Genomic DNA, 20,643 nt, shown 5'->3' with positions numbered 1-20,643 from the left:
TAGGTTTGAATTCCGGATGGGACTCAACCAAAAAAGTACAAGAATCTGTACTTTACTCAGAAAATGTTACTTTAAAAAAAATAACATGAATACTCTCTTACTCAAGCGAATGCTGCTGTTATTCAAATGACTTTCTTGTATTTATGTCTATGTACCACAGTGATAATGTTGGCATCTCTTCAGTGAAACTCCATTTTGACTTATTTCTGAATTTGTCCCTTTAGACAACCAGGGCAATATATTAGGAGCCAGGCCGCTCCCTAGCAAGAGAAAGAACTTTAAGGCCTGGTAATGCCTTGGCTTGGCTGAGGAAACTAATTTCCCAATTTATGTTTTATAGTAACAACACAACAGCGGTATCACTATCCCACGCCATGGGGCACATTAGAATTTTGTTTGGTTATATAGTAGTAAATATTAACTATAAAAAAGAGTCCTACAAAGCCTTAGAAGACATATGCACTAGGGTCCCTTCATCATATTTATGTTATCAGAAAAAAATGATTAAATGTGAAAGTAATACACACAAGAGGCCCCTCCTCTGGAAAAGTAATTTACAGGATCACTTTTTGAACACAGTCACCACAAATATCTCATAGATAAGCATGTAAAGTTCATTCATGTAACATCAGCAGTTTCTGAGAAAATTTGTCCCCGTTGCAGACACTATGCAGCAAGTTGAAAAGCATGGTGCAAGGGCCATAACTCTGTAAAAAAATAATTGAAGAAATCAATTTTCGAAATTATGGTGTCTAGTAAAGTTATAATAATTTGTGAATGCATTTCATATTTGACATACACAAACAAACACTGGGATTATCACCTGACTGTAAAGAAATGTATGCGGTGTAGAGTTATCCCATGCATCATGCATAGGACAGGGGGATTTAACCTTTGGAAATATATTTAACATTCAACCATGACTGAATATTTGCAAGCCTCGTTTATACTAGCGAGTATTATGATTTACAGTGTGCTGTGATGCGTGATGAAACCATATCCCTAACGACAGCTGCTGAATCAATACACAACTTGAAATGACACCCAAATGTTCTATTATTCTAGTATTAAAGAGTTTTGGTGTCATAATTTATTTCTGAAAACCCATCAATTCAATTCCACTCTCAAGATGTTATGACGCCTACATCAATATCAGTTCAATACATTTTTATTTGAAATAATTCTTAAAAGCATCTAGCCAGGATCAGCTTGTTGACTTTATCAATTCATATCCATTTCATGACCCTATTCTCAAAATATGTTTCACATCATGGTTTTCTGTATGTATACATGCCTTCTAGCTTATTGGTAAATTGATCAACCAAAACAACCATAAACACATGGCAATAACTTGTTATTACTTGACAGTAAGTGGTAATTATGTAGACATAAACATTGCTTGTCAATTAGGTAGGGCTGTTACAATTCACTCGTGTTTGAATTGAATTTGTTATTCGTGGCCACTAGATTCAAATATTGATGAATATGCAAGCATGTGCATTTACATAACCTGAACCTAAAAATATCCATAAGAACATATTACATGCATAGATTTCTTCAAAGACAACACTCTTATGATATTTAATTTGATAGTATTTTGGTCATTGGTCATTGTCGTATTTGAGCAGATACCAGTACCTGGATAAGTGCAGTAATGTGAATGCATAATATATTAATAATTAACCAACCATGTCAAATAATTTATGTTGTTTATGTTTCACTGAATATAACAAATAATACATCAACTGCTGACTTGTTATTGTATTCGTAAATTAATATTCGCATTCGTTACCCTATATTTGTGATATCAATCATATTTTCCTCACAGTGTATTCGTTGCAGCCCTACAGTTAGGACATGCACCATGCCATATATCAAAATGAACACAAGCTTGAACCATTCCATTAAGGTGCGAGTGTCTACCCTAGTGTTTCCACAAAACACATAAAACCTTGTCAGCTGAGATTTGGTTGGTTAGTTGTTTAATGCCACACTCAGAAATACTCCAGCTTTATGACAGCGGTCTGTAAATAATCGAGTGATTGATATCATGAGCATCAAGTCACGCATTTGGGATCGATGACATGCATCAACCAAGTCAGCGAACCTGACCACCCAATCCCGTTAGTTGCCTTTTACAACAAGCATAGTCACCTTTTACGGCAAGCATGGGTTGCTGAAGACCTACTCTACCCTGAGAGATGTGATCATGCAGTTAATTTGACAACAGGACCAGGGCATCTGCTCACAGGGCTCACAACACATATTCAAAGCTATGAAATCTTACCATATATCTGAGGGAACCACTGTCTGTACCACTCAGAAGAAAAAGTACTTATTTACACTAATCAATTTTACTTTACATCTATTTCTAGAAAAGATAGAGTTCGCAGTACAGTCGAGACTCTCTGATCATAAAAGTGTAAAAGAAACATTGGTGCAGGAAGGTAAGTGATTAACACTTCGAGGAGGGCTGTTGGGGTGGGTAGGGGAGGTGGGGGGGAGGCGATGCAGGGGAGCTGGCACACCACACCAAAGCACTGCTGGTATTTCAGGCAAGCGGTATCACAAGACAGTACCACAGCATAATCCTGTCTGCACCTTCCAGTCACAACAAACAACTTCCAGTTGTCACCCACAAAAACATCATGCAGCAATAAGATAACGCCTCTACCAAGGATCTTCATCCACCGCTTCCACTATCCATCATCATACAAGAACTGTCATTCCCTGGTCATGCTCTCTCCTGAAGCTGCACTTAGGATCACTGAATCAGGATGTTATCTCCCAGTTTGTCGGTCTAATGCCATGTAATCGGTATCACCACTGAGTATCATTTACCACAATCTTTCCACACTGTCACATGCCCCGTCCTGTAATAATCCTGCCACACAGTCCCACAGCAACTTCATCATCACCGATACGGGTCCACCACACACTCTTCTACTTGCTGGTTCGTAGACTCACTCAGTAATCAGCCCATAAATACAAAGTGGAGTCTTGCCAAGTATTAATACCATGTTTGTTATTACTATCAGTTACATAGCATCAATCTGCACTCAGGTCACACGCAGATGCATATGGAGACATTTCCAAATCATCCCTGAACAACTGCACTTATCACCGAGACACTCTCTAGACACCAACAGGTACAAAGAACAGCAGAAGATCAATGGCATTGCTCCAGATAAAAAGGAACAAGTCAGCTGCTATACCAATCTTGGGCCAACTTTTTAGCAAAGCTGGTATAAACAAGTGTTATCCAATTCTAGCAATGGGATCATTAATGGGTTAATTCAAGATTGAGATAATACGCATGGACTTAGAGTCATTACTCCAAGTCTGACAAATACTCAGGTCTACTAGACACATTGCTAGACAAAATGTCAGTAAATAGGGCTGTAAGATTAACCAAAATATCAATGCATTACAACACTCAGAGCCAACAAGCATCAGGTCGGCATGTATCTATAAGAAACACGACATGAGTATGTAACGATCAGGGATCCATCGTAGCATCTTTAGGGACGACATTCTGGTTAACAGAAGCTTTACACAGAATACCCTGTAACTAGGGCTGGGACCAGTCCAAATTTACTAACCCTGTACCCACCCCCCTTTTACCCGTCCCTACCCAGGTACCCATTGTAGGTCTCATGAGATAGCGACAAACTGTCCGATTGGGAATAAAATGATCTGGTCATGCATACACTTAAGTTGACTGAAAATTGTTTCTTTATTCAAACATATAAAAGTCAGAAGGAATGGGTGCATAGTCAGAGTGTGTGTATGGTTTTACGCCGCTTTTAGCAATATTCCAGCAATATCACGGCGAGGGGACACCAGAAATGGGCTTCACACATTGTACCCATGTCGGGAATCAAACCCGGGTCTTCGGCGTGACGAGCGAACGCTTCAACCACTAGGCTACCCGACCGCCCCGTGCATAGTCAGAAAGAAATGCGAACATTAGTGACTTGTAGTGTAATCATAGAGTTTTAGATAATTTTTGTCATTAAACAATATATCACGTGACTAACCACGGGTCCAGTTAGTCCTGTGGGTACCCTGGTCGTACTCAGGACCCACCGGACCCGAGTGTCGACTTACCCATCCCAGCCCTACCTGTAATATATCACTCCATGGTAAACACTTGCTAAAATGTTATACAAGTCACTTATATATATAAGTCACTATATAAGTCACTTCTATATATATGTATATATATATACTGATGCAGATATCTAACCAAATAGTACACCATTCCAAAACATTTTATAAATAATCAACTGTGATCCGTAGTTGGCTACTAACCTTAACAGTTTGGATTACTAAATGCCAGTTGATATGAGCAGGGATGTGCATTGCCTTAAACTTACAGTAAGATGCAAGGGAGTTAAGAAAAAAAAAAGTGATATCAATGCAGTACTTCGTTCTCAAGCCAGAATATTTTGTAACTAAAAGCAAGTTTGGGAGTGACAGCCATTTTGTAAAAAGTCCTGTCCTGGTTGACAGATCTTTACTGGATTTACATGTAGAAATCATTAAAAGGCACTACACTAAATATGCTCAGTTTTATGTGTGAATGAAACGTATTAAAGCAATCATTGGTTACAATAAGCATATACCATACTGTTCTTAGTACCTCTAGTTTTTTACCCACTATAATTTGGGATTACATGGTACCTAGAAATGTTCAGTAGGCTTTCAGTGGACCAACCTGTGCAGCCAGGCTTTTTATACAGTAGGTGTTGAACAAAACGCGTTTTTACCTGGCTTCGCATCTGTAACAGCATGATCAGGGATTCCATTACAAAACTGTTTCCATGTTAACCTGGTAAGGAACCGACTGGACTGACCGAGATGTGAATCACATCACTAGACAGTCAGGGTTTTACATGCCTCTGAAACTATGCATCCAATATGCACAAATTCATGGCTTGGATGCTGAGTCTTGTTCACATGAAGTTTATAAATTAGTTTCATCAGTAGTTTGAAAAGTCACAGTTCCTTAATACACATTTGGGTCACTATTTATGTTATGCCATGTCAAATATGAGATATTAATGTTTGACATTGTGTAGTGTGGCTAACAAACCAAGGCAAAACACTTGCCTTCAACAGTTTTATTGTTTACAAAGTAAAAATCCTCTCCCCACCCCATTTTTCACAAAAGTCATCAGGTGATGACATATCCACCCCAGTCTGGTGCGATTCAGAAATGGAGTTTGGCTACTTAACCCACTTTTGGTTCATTGTCATTGGATTACTTTCGGTTCAGCGAAGAAAAAAATACTGCTGTTCAGTATTTTTCAAAATCCGAAATCTTCAAAAGGCATCAGTTCACCATTAGACTGATCTGTATAGCAAGTTTTTCAAACCGAAGGGATAAAAAATGATGAAAATGATAATTAACTTATAGCTGCCTTAAAGTGAATGTCAGTAATGTGAAACAACTCAGGACCAAATATGCTGCCTATTTACTTAAAATACCGGTATGCAAAATTGTTCACCACAACCCAACTAAATTTGAGCTGGTTGCATACAAATGTGCATGAAAATTTAAAAACCCACAGCATAACAGTTTCAGTTTCAGTTTATTATTCTCCAAACCACCGTTGGTGGTACAAAAGAGTACAAAAGAACAAGCATGTAAACAAAGTATTAATATGTGACAAGATGACAGTATGTCATGCATGAATATGTTATATCTTTTCTGTTTTGTTTATTACAGATTTAGATAGATCGTGACACACATACTAACAATCCAGCCTTTCCAGGGTTAGAAACAAACAGTTTTTGCCCACTAGGCCTTATAATGATAACATATAGCAAAACCCTTAAAATGGGCCAATTTCTACTAGTCCTTAGGATACCTTTACTATTGGGCAGTAAGGACTACAGGACTAGTGCCAATTTCTAACGCTGCTTTCCTGCTTGGGTACCATAAATGACTTGGCAGATCTTTAGGTGTTGATTGAATGCATAAAAGTGCCATGTCTCGTTTATTGTCACTTAAAGTGTAAGTCTCATGGGTTTATACACCTTTGCAGATTTAGATAGATTGTGACATCGCTAATGCAAATATTGTATTCAAAACATATAAAGCGGCACATAAATAAGGTTGAGTTGCACTTTTGTCCCGTGTAACTATTTCAGTATGCTGATTGGAATATGACCTATCATTCAAGTGGAACAAGTTGACCCGAACCATAATATAGAGTGATGACAATATACAGCTGACGGAGACTATTGTGTTGTCCCTGTGCACTGACCTGTCCTTGGAGCTCAACCGGCCCAATAAAGAAAAATCGTTTTGCACTGTTGGGCTTGTGTGAAGGATGATTGAATGTGTTCACAATGGCCACCACATATACTGATGACTGTTCTGTGTGTATCGACAGACACACACTCACACAAACGTGATTTCAGTATTTAGGACTTGTGGCCCAGAGTACAACTGAATGAAGAAAATACACTTATAGCCATGTGACTGACAGGACATTTGCTAAATTAACAACTCTCAGAAACCTCATAGAGCATCTATTTGATAAAGATGGATACTGACATAATAGTACTTACATCATTTGAGTTGAGCAAATTGTACATTACTTGGTGATTTATGCATGTATTTTCTAAATGTGGCAAATATTTCTTTCTTTGGAGGGCAAAGGCATGGCAGATAAACAGAACACGGAAATCGTCTTCAATAGACCCAGCTTTACAACATGTACACATAATATTTGAATAGTGTATGTCTTTGTTCTTCCTAACATCTTGTATTTCTAAACAATGTAATGTAATTCTAAACTTACACATCACATGAAGAAGGGATTTATCATTTAATGTTAAATATTTCTCAGGTTCCAACACAGATTTAATGGAAACATGATGTGAAAGAAAGTGAGGATCTAATACTTTCCGACCAGTCTTGAAAGAAGGATATCCACGAGTCTTTGTTTAAAGGTAGAAACAAACAATAACTTATCCCCAACATCTTGGGCAGTCCAAACATAGGAAAAACCATAAGAAAATAACAATGTTCTGCCATCAGATGTCCATGTAACAGTTTGTTTGCCATTATTATCTAAAGACACCAGCAACCAATAACTCTGTTTTGATTTTATTCTATCCCTTACCAAACCCAAAAAAACTCTGGTAATGTAACGATAATGTGGCTAAATATAAGTTTAGTCAAATATTTAATTACTTTCATCTGGGCTTGGATATAGCTTTACTTGAAGCAAACTTTCCAACAGCAAGAAAACTGTTAAAACATGATCATGATATGGTATTAAACGTCTTTGTCTTACCAGAGTAACTCAGTTATCACACATACAGCCACGGAGTCATACATGCTCTTTAAAAAGAAATACATTTTTCCATGACATGCTTTCGTATGCAGCACATATAAAAGCTTTAATCTACAAGGTTGAATGTCTTCTTAAAGAAAGCTTGTAAAGTGAATGTATTATCAACTGTAGAATAGCTGCACCTTAACCGGGTTTGTGCTTCACTAAGTAATTCATTTAGTTCCACCCATGAACATAAAGAATTATCTAAAATGCCTGTGTATAGTTTACCGAGATATCTATAAGGGAAATTGATGTGTAGTTTGATGGTTCACTCAGTTTACCAGATTTGAATAAAGCAACGATCATACCTATGTTCCATACTGTAGGGAATATACCGAAATACCTTATTAAATAGGTCTCTCAAACAGGGAACTTGGAAACCTCCGGAGGATATGAAAAATTCAGGTGGAATATCGTCTTCACCTGCTGCCGTGTTCAATTTTAAAACATCAATACACTTTAACACTTCCTCCATCAGTAATATCACAAGATAGCATCTCTGAGATAAGAAAAATCTAAACAACTGTTACAGATATGAGAATCAATATCATTATATACTGTTGTATCGCAGCTAGACAGTAACATTATGTCTTTACAATTAAATAATTCCTTAAAGTGCAAGTCACATAGGAATATACAACTTTGAATATTTGGTTAGATCGTAACATCATTATTGCAAATATCGTATTCAAAACATCGAAAACAGCATGTAATTAAGAACTGACCTTCACTTTGTGTGAGTTCATTGGAGTATGAACCTTCATAGAGTGAGGGCCAAACTGTATGAACGTCAGAGCTTGCAATTCAATAATTTTATAATCCTTATAATTTTTTATCACAATTTCTTACCTCAAAGGATGTAGGCCAACATCTAAACACAATTTTATTTATGTTTACACTGACAGCCATACAACAACCAGCTATATCGCGGAGTAAAATAGTTCCTCAAAAAGAATGGTGACATGGGCGTATGGATGCACAACTTGCTCTTCAGAAACATCTTACGCAGCACATGTGTTCAAATCACTTCCTCATTAGATGAGGAAGGTCTTAAAGAAACTTCCTCAGTAAGTCAGTCACAATGACAGCGCGTCGTAATACATACACATCAAGTACAAGACGTCAAAATGGCTGACACAATAAACGTGACGGGAGAGATTTTCGAAGTTGTTAATGAACCTGTGGTGGTTACATGTGTTAGTCATCATTGATCAACTGGCCGATCATTGAAAGGTGAATAAAGATGTGTCAAACAGACACTAAGGTAAATTCATAGATTGCTGGAGACAGACAGTGTCAGCCTAGGTACGGATTGAGTCGATACTACGATAGTTTAGATGTGCATTTCTTCGTTTGTTCATTAGGATTGGCCGCAGCAAGGATATTCCTGAACAATCATGCAGTCACGCTCTCTGAAATTTCTCAACGTATACTGAAACACTGAGACCAAGAATAAAGGTTCGTGCTAGGGAATTCCCAGGGGGTTCCCCTGTAATGTGGAAGTAGTCTGTCAGTGTTGACGTCATTTCAAGCACACAAACGTATAAACGTCAAATTGTGTCGTTCATACACTTATGAGTGTCAATTTCGCGCTCATATGACCGACCTCTCGTCCAATGGAAAAGCTGTATATCGTGTAAACTTCAAATTACAAAATTATATAAGGTTATTTGCAGTAATTGCACTTTTGTTCTGTCTTTCAGTTTCAAAGGCTGAAGTGAAAATACTGCAGGGGGTAGCTTTAATATACAGAGGCTCCATATTTGGTCTTGTTGTTTAGCTCCGAAATGACATACTTGATCGCTAGCAAGCCTCCGTTCACGATTATGATTGCACACTTTCTCAGCAAAGGAAAGAAAGTGTAATGTGTGACAAATAAATTAACTATTTCTCTCTCTCTTTCTTCTTTTCTTCACCCTTTTTAACTGTTAGACAATCTCCTACCCATAATTAAACAATGACCATTTGTACACTGTACTTTCCTTCGTATGAGGGGGATTAAAGGTTTCTAACATTCTCCTCTTTCTTTCAACAAGGGAAATGTGACAAAGGCTTCTTACATCACAAATAGAGTTTACAATTCGGTGAGAAAACAACACGCGAAACATTATTTCTTCAACTGCATTTATTGTTCACGTTTCGGTACATTCATTTATTTTGTTGCAAGACATTTATGTGTTTAAGGTAAGGTGAAATGGATTTTAACGTTGCGTCCAAGATTATGGCACTTATATAGCGACGTGCATGTACGTGTGTGTGTTTGTGTGGCTGCTTGTACTAGTCCAGACTGATGCCGATTTATAGTGCTAGCTCACTGAGATACCATGCCGCAGTTTAACATGAATACCCCACTCAGACACAGTATACTGACTCCGAGCCGACCAGTCCTTGTTTAGCCCCTCAATGCCAAGCGCCAGACAGGGTAACAACAAGTACCATCTTTTAACGTCTTTTGGTATGACACGGCCGGGGATCGAATCCCGGACCTTCAGCTCTCCAGGCGGACACTCTACCACCAGACCATGGAGGCGGTCTTTATGTGTTGAAAATATTCTCAGATCAATTGACAATAGTTTTTGAGTTATCATGGAATGTGATCATTTCTCGGAATATGATCTGGTGATTTCGGGGTCACTAAAATTCAAAAGAAACATATGTTACATTGCTAAATTTGTATAATTCACGTTTAATCAAGGTAACTTGACATGACCCTACTAGCCATAGTCTTGACATACATGGAACCCATATCAGCATTATATACATCAAGACAAATCTCCCCACAACTAATGAAACGATCAAGTATAATCTGTACCCACTGGTGGTGATATCCAATCAGCTTGCAGGCCTTAGCCGTCCCTGCTAATAAGCCAAGATTTGTTGACTGGTATTTCCAGTGTTACATGCTTGTGGTGATCAGATGGTAATAATTTTGTGAAGAAAACATTGTGTCAGTGTAAAATTAAAAATGTTATAAAAAGTACCTAAATTTTGGGAGCCATGTATTATCACTCACTACAACTGAGTTAGCGCTATTGAAGGGCACAAAAACAAGAGAACACTGTATATCGCCAATGAGAGCTTAAACGGAACATTAGGTCAACACATTAATAAAAATGCAATTCAGAATTCATCCAACATAGCAAATTAAACAGAATTATCAAACAGAATGATAGCATGTAAGTTAATACTCAATGGTTCAAAAAGGCTTGTCGAGCTCTGGTTAAATTAACATTTCTATAGGAAAAAATTCAGATGTCATGCTATTATATCATATTCACATATCATGTTCTTCATGAGTGACATGGGTCACACTATTACAGCTACACCAAGCACATGGACAATTCACATTTTATGACCCTGAAATTCTCAAGCGACATTCTTTTGTCACTAGTTCCAATGTTCATACAAAGTTCAGCCTGCACTATATTCAACTGAACTCATACAAATTGAAAGTGAAAGCAGAGAATATAAACCATCTCTCTGCCATGTTATATGTGGCACAAGTGGTGACTGCTAAACAACTTGACCCTGTTTATCATATTAATATAGCTGTGAAGCACTATATTATCACTGAACATCTGCTGATATATATATAGCATAGTAAGCACGAACTTGGGCTCACTTGGGACGGACTATTGGGGCTGTTTTTAACTAATGCAGTATTAGTAATCGTCACTAGTCCTTTAGTCCTTGCCCAACTTTCCAATAGTTAAGGGATCATAAGAACTAGTAGAAATTTGCCCTTTCTAAGGGGTTATATGTTATCATTATAAGGACTAGTGAACTAAAGCTGTTAGTTTCTACTGCTGCTAATATGATTGTATTGCAATAGTAGTAAACCAACATTAAGGCTTGATTATGATCTTAATAATTGTCATAAATATGAATAAAGTATTGCTGCAATCCCAATGAAATAAGATCTTCTCGCTATCGCTAAACAAAGATCTGAGGACCTCCCATTACGGGTCACATCAGAATGACCAATCAGAGCGCAGCTTACCAGATCATGAAAGTGACAGTCGGAATGCGTTTTCTAATCATGCAACCACGAAAACATTAACAACAGTTACGACTCATACGACTGATTACGTCAAAATTATCATCTGTCCTCTCGCTTCCGTGGGATAAACATTTGTACGGAGTAGACGTTGCACAGTATGTGGGAAGCACTGCCATACAATCGCAACCATATATTAGACATTCCGGAATGTTTATTTGTTCAGTTTTCAAATTTTTAATCGAGAACCGTGTCAACATATTTTTCAAGCGTAGTTTGAAATGGAAGTCGCTAGGTTGAAACGAGCGCCGTAAAGCTAGAGAAAGCTGCTTTCTAATTGGCTGATGTCAGTGGTCGGTCAAAGTTCGCAAAAGGTTGTTCTGTTGTGACCCGGAATGGGATGTTCTCAGATCTTTGTTTAGCAGTAACGAGATTTAAGATCTGATTTTCATGAGATTGGTATTGCTGAAAAGTCTCAAAGTTGGCCATTTTCAAACCGAAGGAAAGTAACTCTAATCTGAAGTTGTCATGACAAGCACAGACAAGTTTGAAATTCACATAATTTATGCTATATTTAAAACTAATTGCAACTGTTGAAACTATCGATTGCTATGCACACTATCGACAGTATTATTGGCATTTTAAAATTCCTATCAATATAGTACTATCATAGGGCAAACAATTGCAATACATTGATAGTCTGATATATCGTTACGACACTAATGTGCATACCAAACTAACACTCATCAAAGCAATATGTGGACATGAGGTATGGGCCATGTGGAGCCTATGCAGCCAGGTTAGCATGTAACATTTATCATTTCTCCATTTCAATATTTATGATTGTTTATGCTGATACTCTCTAATCATCCTTGTGCATCAATCACAATTCTAAGAATGTATTTACTATGCAGCATTTATTGGTATTCTAGACAATATTAGGCAGGGGACGCCAATGATGTGCTTCACAATTTGCGACCATGAGTAGAGATTCGAACTTGAGTCTTCAGCTTGATGAGTGAACACTTTAACCACCATGCTACCAAGCCATTTTTGTAAAGCTGTGAAAATTATCATGCAGTATATAGAGCTATATCAAAACAGCAAATCATAGTAAATGCATGGACCTTGAATACACTAAAGCTATGAAAGAAGTTGTCTTCTAAATAACAAATTAATTTGTCATGATATTGTAAAGTGACATGAATTTGGGTTACATATTCACTTTATTGCTAAACCTTTTTAATCTTCTAACCCAATTTTTGCATAAAATGGTACTTCATGTTATAACATAGATCTATGTGACTGTTTTGTTTTTTGGTTTTTTTATCTCACCTGCAACTATGATACAATAATCAAAGAATCAGTATATAAAACTTAGGTTTCTGTAAAATATGTGTAAATATATTAACAAACCGAGCATTAAAACAAGTACCAAATATACAGCCAAAATGCTTTGTTTCATAATCTCACCAAAAGACTTCACCTGATTCAATATACATGTCAACAGAGAACATAACAATAAAATGATGAAAAATTAGGGGACTTTTTTATCAAGAATAATCAAAATGAAACGACAACTCAGGTAGTTGAAGAACGCACTATTTTTCGAATATTATCTGCATTGATTGGCGGATTGTTTTGGTCCCATTGTCTCTTGACAAAACAAACTGCTCTTACAATTTTCAAACAATAATAAAAACATATCTAATATGTATACCTGAGCTTATATTGAGGGAATAATCAAGCAAAACCGTAGACTATAACATAATATATGTTTGATACACTGAAGGGATTATGGATAGCGAATAGAGAAGCAATTTGGACGTCTGTCAAATAACTACCGATATGTTACGGTACGCACGACTAGATGTCTTTGGTCTACAAAAACGCAAACATAAATTAACCTACCTCATATCCTTGCAGTATTTCTAGATATCATTAATCAGAAGTTTGCAATGGGAGGTGGTTCTTCGAACATTTTATTTCCTGCGAACTATAAACTGTCAGATTTATACAACGCAGAGGACAGTCGCAGCTGATAGAGAAGCTTTTCACGACCTTCACCTATGGCAGTGTCCCAATGACCGCCAACCTTTCCCCTCATACAAAAGCTCCTAACAGCATGCGTGTTGTAGCGGAGTTCTGACTATTGACCCGTTTTTAAATAGTTGGAAGGGTACGGCAGGATAAGGGGAGGGCTACTAGAAAAGGGGCCACCTGGTCGGTATTGACCTAGAGTGGATTTAAAATCTACAACGTCAACCCTCCAAAATAACAAGAAAATGTACTGAATAGCTTTAAAACGGAATATTAAGTGCATTATCAATTAATTGTTTTTTTCCACTCATATAGCACACAAAAAATATTCATTTAATAAATGATAGCTCCTAACTGGTAATCGACCATGTGGTCCCTTTGCTGGTAGCCTTCGCCAGTGTTATACTCGGGTAATTTTGTAATTATGACAATACATTCACAATATTTTATATTGTAACAGGGATAAAATCAACCATTTTAAACAACTGTACCAATTAAATTTTATTATGCGTTGTATATATGTATATAGTTCAACAGACTACACAGCTTGTTAAGTGTCGTAATTAGTTGTCTGTCTATCCCAATCTCGGGTATATTACTCTCATAGCTTAATGAGGTTATAGGATCAGTTCATTCTTGTTTTAAGGGTAGTCAGTTTATTCCATTTTAGTATAATTGTTTTATTGTCTTGATCAAAGGGCTGAAGGCTAGTTCTTTGTCTTGATTGATGATTTTGAATATCTATGTCACCAGCCATCTTAACACCTCTGACCATTTGTCAGTATCACAGCACTGCACCACAGTACAAATTTACAGGCTATACTGCATACGACTAACTAGAAGGGTTGGCCGCCACCCAGGCCGAAGGCTACGCTCCCGTGTCACCCACAGGAGTGTCATGTAATAGCCACATTACATAGCGGGAATAGACAGGGGTCTAACACCCCGCCGCCTTGGTCTTCATTTATCTAGACCAGCAGAGGCTGCAACAATATTATAATTTTGTGAATGTATTGTCATAATCTAAATAAAATATTACATTGTGAATGTGTTTTCATAATTTCAAAATTACCCGAGTATAACATTGTTTTTTACTCAGCTTTCAAACATCAATAAAACAATTTCGTGTAAACTTGTAAAACCGTGATATAACTGGAATACTGTTCAAAGCGGCGTTAAACCCAACTCACTCACTCACTCACTCACTCACTCACTCACTCACTCACTCACCCACCCACCCATTCACCCATTCACTCACTCACTCACTCACTCACTCACCTTATCCAGTAGTACGGCACCAGGGCCAGATGGGAATAATGCCAGGGCATGCAGGGCATATACCTTAGTTGTTTACATAACGTAACCGGTCACAGCTGAGGCCGGATGAGGGCAGGGAGCTCCTTAAAAAATGTAGCCTTGTTCGCCACTAGTTACTCAGTCCTGTACAATTCACAGGATTATATATTCCAACTCGAAATAAGTAATTGAACGTGTCACGTTTTCTATTCTGAGCATTTCCCCGTTATTTTCTTTTATTAACAGTCGAGTCATGTAGAGTTATTGACCATGCATGCGTTGAATATATGTATAGTTATGAAGTAGTCTCCGCTGGTTCTGTGTATATTACTGGACTATAGTTCTGGCAAATGTGTACAGAAGCACGATTTATCTCGATTTTGTCAACTAGAGAAAACAGTGATACGTGATATGCACACGCAGGCATTAAATCAGAAATGTGCGCCATTACGAGGGTTCGTTAAAAGGTTCTAAGACTAACAAACAAAATCAACAATTGTGAAAGTGTTTTTAAATTTATTTTTCAACACAATCTCTCTGCTTTTCAATACACTTCTCATGTCGACAGTGAGGTTTTGAAATTCCAGTCAGGAAAAAGTTTTCTGAAGCCACCTTGAAAAATCCTTTCACGGCAGCTTTGAGGTCATCGTTGTCGTCATAGCGCTTTTAATGAAGGTGTTCTTTCTGTTTCGGAAACAGGTGGAAATCACTTGGTGCCAGGTCTGGCGAGGATGGAGGGTGAGGACGCTCTTCGAACCCACATCGTCGCACAGCAGCCTTTGCAAGTCGAGAGGTGTGAGAAGAGACATTGTCATTAAATAGCAGTCAGCATTCCTCGCCGCTTTTCTTCGATAGAATCTCTCAGGCGATGAAGCATTTCGGCATAGTAGGAACCGGTAATCGTCTTTTGACTTTCTACGTAATCAACAAGGATCACACCCTTCGCATCCCAGAATACAGTGACCATAACCTTCTTCGCTGATCTTGAAGACTTGATTATCTTTGGTGCCGGAGAAGTGGAATGGTGCTATACCATGGATTGACGTTTTGACTCGGAATCATAGTAGAAAACCCATGTTTCATCACTCGTTACTAGTCTCTTTTTGAATTTGACACAATCCTCCTCAATTAGCTCTAAATATTCTCTGACAATGTCAGTTTTTTTCTTAAGATCAGAATTTTGAAACTTTGGCACCCAACGAGCAGATTTCTTTTTCATCTGTATAAATGTTCATGAAAAATAGTTTCATTGGATCCATGGCTCAGACATGTGTCTTCCTCGAGTTCAGCAATGGCAATACGTCTGTCTGACAGTATAAATTGTTCTATCTCCTTAATTGAATCTTCATTGATGGAAGTTGAGGGACGTCCAGACCAAGGGTCATCATCAAGGCTTGTTCCCCAAGCCTTAAACATAGCTGTCCAACGTACAACAGTAGACCAGCTAGGGCACCTATCCCCATACACTTGTGAGGGGCGGTCGGGTAGCCTAGTGGTTAAAGCGTTCGCTCGTCACGCCGAAGACCCGGGTTCGATTCCCGACATGGGTACAATGTGTGAAGCCCATTTCTGGTGTCCCCCGCCGTGATATTGCTGGAATATTGCTAAAAGCGGCGTAAAACCATACTCACTCACCCATACACTTGTGACATGGGGTCACAAATTCCTTGGGAAGTACTTTTCTCTCAAGTCAAAAACTTGATGACTGCTCGCATCTTCCCGAGGCAAGAGAGTTAACTGACTTTAAAAGTCCAGTTTCCACATTTGCCGAACTAGGCTGGTATTATGGAGTTACAGTTTGGCTGGACTAACGAGTCTGTGCATAGTCCAATCAAAATCGCGCTCCGAAATCGAAATCCGGTTCGTAAACTGTCATGCAGATTTCGGTCGATTAGAGGATTTGCAAAGCAAGTGCACCGCTAACTCATTGTCAACAGATATTTTCTAAATCTTTTCATGTTTTTAATCAAGGTGCTCGCGTGATTTGATGTACTCCGTGATGTAAGACTCGTTTTATCACAATATAGATCTTGATTATCGATCAGATCGTCTTGACTGGGCGCCACCGTTTTGTTTGGAGCAAATGCAAGTGATACGAGAGGTGGAATCTGATTGGTCCATAGGAGAGGCATAGAACTCGTAATAGCCACTGATGGCGCCACGATCGAGCCCAGGAATTCTAGCCTAGTTCGGCAAGGGTGGAAACTAGACTTTTAAAGTCAGTTTACTCTCTTGCCTCGGGAAGATGGACTGCTCGGTACTCGTTCTTTTCCATTTTTTCTGTGTCCATTTGGACCCCCATCACGTTCAACTGGCTGTCATACAAACGGCCTCAACAGAAAAATACACTTGCAATGAACTACCCAAACAATGTACTACATGGACTAGTTCACTTTGTTATGACCCATAGTTGAAAGTTAGTCAGGCTTAGAACTTTCTGACAAGCCCTCGTATGATATGATATCTTATATGGACGCCCGTGACTATAACAGCAGATCTACATTCACATTTTCTTATTCAAAGATTAATTTAAGGTCGATGATAATGACCCCATCAAATCTCTTCATGACACAAGTGGTGTGCTACACAGTTAGATATACTGCGGTTCCTGTATATAAGCATGTTGATCAGATGTCACCATGACCACAGGGGGATACGGGGACTCAAAGTAAAAGTGAAAATTAAATGGTATTCTGTTTTAAGGGGAGGATATTGATTAGCAGCGCTATGTTTAGGGCATCTGTGAGCTTTCCAAATTTTCCAAACTTTCCAAACGACCCCTAAGGGCTACGGGGCTTGCACGAAAGCTAAACCATTTAGAATGTGCGACTGTAGGCAAAGTAGGACTGTAGACATACTACGTCTGTAGGTAAAGTAGGACTGTAGACATACTGCGTCTGTAGGTAAAGTAGGACTGTAGACATACTACGTCTGTAGGTAAAGTAGGACTGTAGACATACTGCGTCTGTAGGTAAAGTAGGACTGTAGACACACTACGTCTGTAGGTAAAGTAGGACTGTAGACATACTGCGTCTGTAGGTAAAGTAGGACTGTAGACATACCGCGTCTGTAGGTAAAGTAGGACTGTAGACATACTGCCTCTGTAGGTAAAGTAGGACTGTAGACACACTGCCTCTGTAGGTAAAGTAGGACTGTAGACATACTGCGTCTGTAGGTAAAGTAGGACTGTAGACATACAACCTCTGTAGGTAAAGTAGGACTGTAGACATACCGCGTCTGTGGGTAAAGTAGGACTGTAGACATACTGCGTCTGTAGGTAAAGTAGGACTGTAGACATACAACCTCTGTAGGTAAAGTAGGACTGTAGACATACCGCGTCTGTAGGTAAAGTAGGACTGTAGACATACTGCGTCTGTAGGTAAAGTAGGACTGTAGACATACTGCGTCTGTAGGTAAAGTAGGACTGTAGACATACTGCGTCTGTAGGTAAAGTAGGACTGTAGACATACCGCAAATGTAGGTAAAGTAGGACTGTAGACATACTGCGTCTATAGGTAAAGTAGGAGTGTAGACATACTGCGTCTGTAGGTAAAGTAGGACTGTAGACATACTGCGTCTGTAGGTAAAGTAGGACTGTAGACATACCGCGTCTGTAGGTAAAGTAGGACTGTAGACATACTGCGTCTATAGGTAAAGTAGGACTGTAGACATACTGCGTCTGTAGGTAAAGTAGGACTGTAGACATACTGCGTCTGTAGGTAAAGTAGGACTGTAGACATACTGCGTCTGTAGATAAAGTAGGACTATAGACATACTGCGTCTATAGGTAAAGTAGGACTGTAGACATACCGCGTCTGTAGATAAAGTAGGACTGTAGACACACTGCGTCTGTAGGTAAAGTAGGACTGTAGACATACTGCGTCTATAGATAAAGTAGGACTGTAGACACACTGCGTCTATAGATAAAGTAGGACTGTAGACACACTGCGTCTGTAGGTAAAGTAGGACTGTAGACATACTGCGACTGTAGGTAAAGTAGGACTATAGACATACTTCGTCTATAGATAAAGTAGGACTGTAGACATACCGCGTCTGTGGGTAAAGTAGGACTGTAGACATACTGCGTCTGTAGGTAAAGTAGGACTGTAGACATACTGCGTCTGTAGGTAAAGTAGGACTGTAGACACACTACGTCTGTAGGTAAAGTAGGACTGTAGACATACCGCGTCTGTAGGTAAAGTAGGACTGTAGACATACCGCGTCTGTAGGTAAAGTAGGACTGTAGACATACTGCCTCTGTAGGTAAAGTAGGACTGTAGACATACCGCAAATGTAGGTAAAGTAGGACGGTAGACATACTGCGTCTGTAGGTAAAGTAGGACTGTAGACATACAACCTCTGTAGGTAAAGTAGGACTGTAGACATACTGCGTCTGTAGGTAAAGTAGGACTGTAGACATACAGCCTCTGTAGGTAAAGTAAGACTGCAGACATCCTGCCTCTGTAGGTAAAGTAGGACTGTAGACATACTACGTCTGTAGATAAACTAGGACTGTAGACACACTGCGTCTGTAGGTAAAGTAGGACTGTAGACATACTGCGTCTGTAGGTAAACTAGGATTGTAGACGTTCTACGACTGTAGGAAAACTAGGACTGTAGACACACTGCCTCTTTATAGGTGTCATATGGTGCTTAATTAGTGATTACGTCGCAAACGCTTAAGTAACGCTTCATCCATCCACAGATAAACTGACGAGTGGAATTTTAAAGCATGAGTAAATGCACACACGTGAATTCGAAAATATAGATAAATAGACAGACTGATAGCATTAAGGCGCACTGACAAAGATGGTGCAAATGATAGTTTACGGATTTATCAAAACTAGACAGTAACCACCAAGCAAAAGCGTTATGATTAGTAGTAAGCAAATAAAAGTTGGACTCAAACAGCGTGAGTACGTCTAATGCTACCATCACACCAAAGTAGTTCTATCCGTTCTACCCCGTTCTAAACAAAATACTAGATCGGGCTGTGATCACGGTAGAACGCGTAGCTTGGCGTAAAATACGATGCTAGTTCGTTCATAAGCAGTCCTCAATACGTCTGTCTCGTTCTTAGCCAGTCTTCAGTCCGTTTGTATCCAGTTCAGATCGTGTAAAAGTGCCCGTTCACCTCATCCCGACAACGTTTCGAAGCAGTTCGAGCACGTCCGTAGCTGTTCTGAACCCGTTCTTAACCAGTTCAACCTCGTTCTACCTCGTTCACAATACGTCCAAGCCAGTCCTAACTAATTCTTAACCCTACCAACTCGTTCGCAGTACGTCCTCATCATGTCCCAAGTGCGTGTGTATTCGCGTCCTGGCCCGGCTCCTATGGATACCGAGCGCGTTGTAGCCAGTCTTCATTCAAGTTCAGGGCTCCGAGCTGTACACATTTTTTTTTTTTAATTTTTTTTTTATGAATAAGGGTTTAATTCAAAACATCCATGCTGCCAGTTTATTCCTCTGGGGTTTCCATTTCTACCCTGTCAATCTTCTCAATGACAGTGTGTGGATGACTTCTCTCAACTGTGCACCCAACTGACTGATAGGTTCCCAGAACCGCTATTCACGAAGTATGTGTGAGGGCTGTCGGTGGAGAATCCGAAGTTCCAGCCACTTCTTCCCTTGCCCCCAAAATTGGTCCCCTCGGTTTGTCTCCCAAGAAGATTGGTGATGACATTGCCAAGAACACCACCGAGTGGAAGGGACTGAAGATCACTGTGAAGCTGATCATCCAGAACCGACAGGCCAAGGTCGAGGTTGTACCTAGTGCTCCATCCCTCATCATCAAGGCCCTCAAGGGGCCCCCAAGGGACAGGAAAAAGGTCAAACACGTGAAGCATTCTGGCAACATCACAATGGATGATGTCTTCAGAGTGCCAGACAAATGAGGCCAAGGAGTATGGCAAAGTCTTTCTCCGGAACTGTCAAAGAGCTGTACACATCATGCCT

At 39.2% G+C, this 20,643-nt stretch overlaps 2 protein-coding genes across 4 annotated transcripts in view; one reads left to right on the top strand and one right to left on the bottom strand.

Annotated features, from left to right (window-relative positions):
- Nucleotides 1-13,408, bottom strand: part of LOC139468504 (monocarboxylate transporter 9-like) — a 30,714-nt gene extending 17,306 nt beyond the window's left edge. For 2 of the 3 annotated variants that reach the window (XR_011653694.1, XM_071250495.1), the window contains exon 1: nt 13,264-13,408. The gene's annotated coding sequence lies outside the window, so the exon portion shown is untranslated. Of the gene's footprint in view, nt 1-8,204; nt 8,236-13,263 lie in introns of those variants that run through there. The other variant, XM_071250496.1, reaches the window with a different exon arrangement.
- A 6,572-nt stretch (nt 13,409-19,980) lies between these two features.
- On the top strand, nt 19,981-20,582 carry LOC139467790 (large ribosomal subunit protein uL11-like). Its single transcript, XM_071249297.1, has 2 exons — nt 19,981-19,989; nt 20,241-20,582. Exons 1-2 carry the CDS (start codon nt 19,981-19,983, stop codon nt 20,580-20,582), a joined length of 351 nt encoding a protein of 116 aa, XP_071105398.1.
- The last annotated feature ends 61 nt before the right edge of the window (nt 20,583-20,643 follow it).

This window comes from Haliotis cracherodii, unplaced genomic scaffold (assembly GCF_022045235.1).
Source record: "Haliotis cracherodii isolate W230 unplaced genomic scaffold, xgHalCrac1.p SCAF_2, whole genome shotgun sequence".
Classification (NCBI taxonomy): Eukaryota; Metazoa; Mollusca; class Gastropoda; order Lepetellida; family Haliotidae; genus Haliotis; species Haliotis cracherodii.
This window is presented reverse-complemented; position numbering and strand designations above follow the sequence as displayed.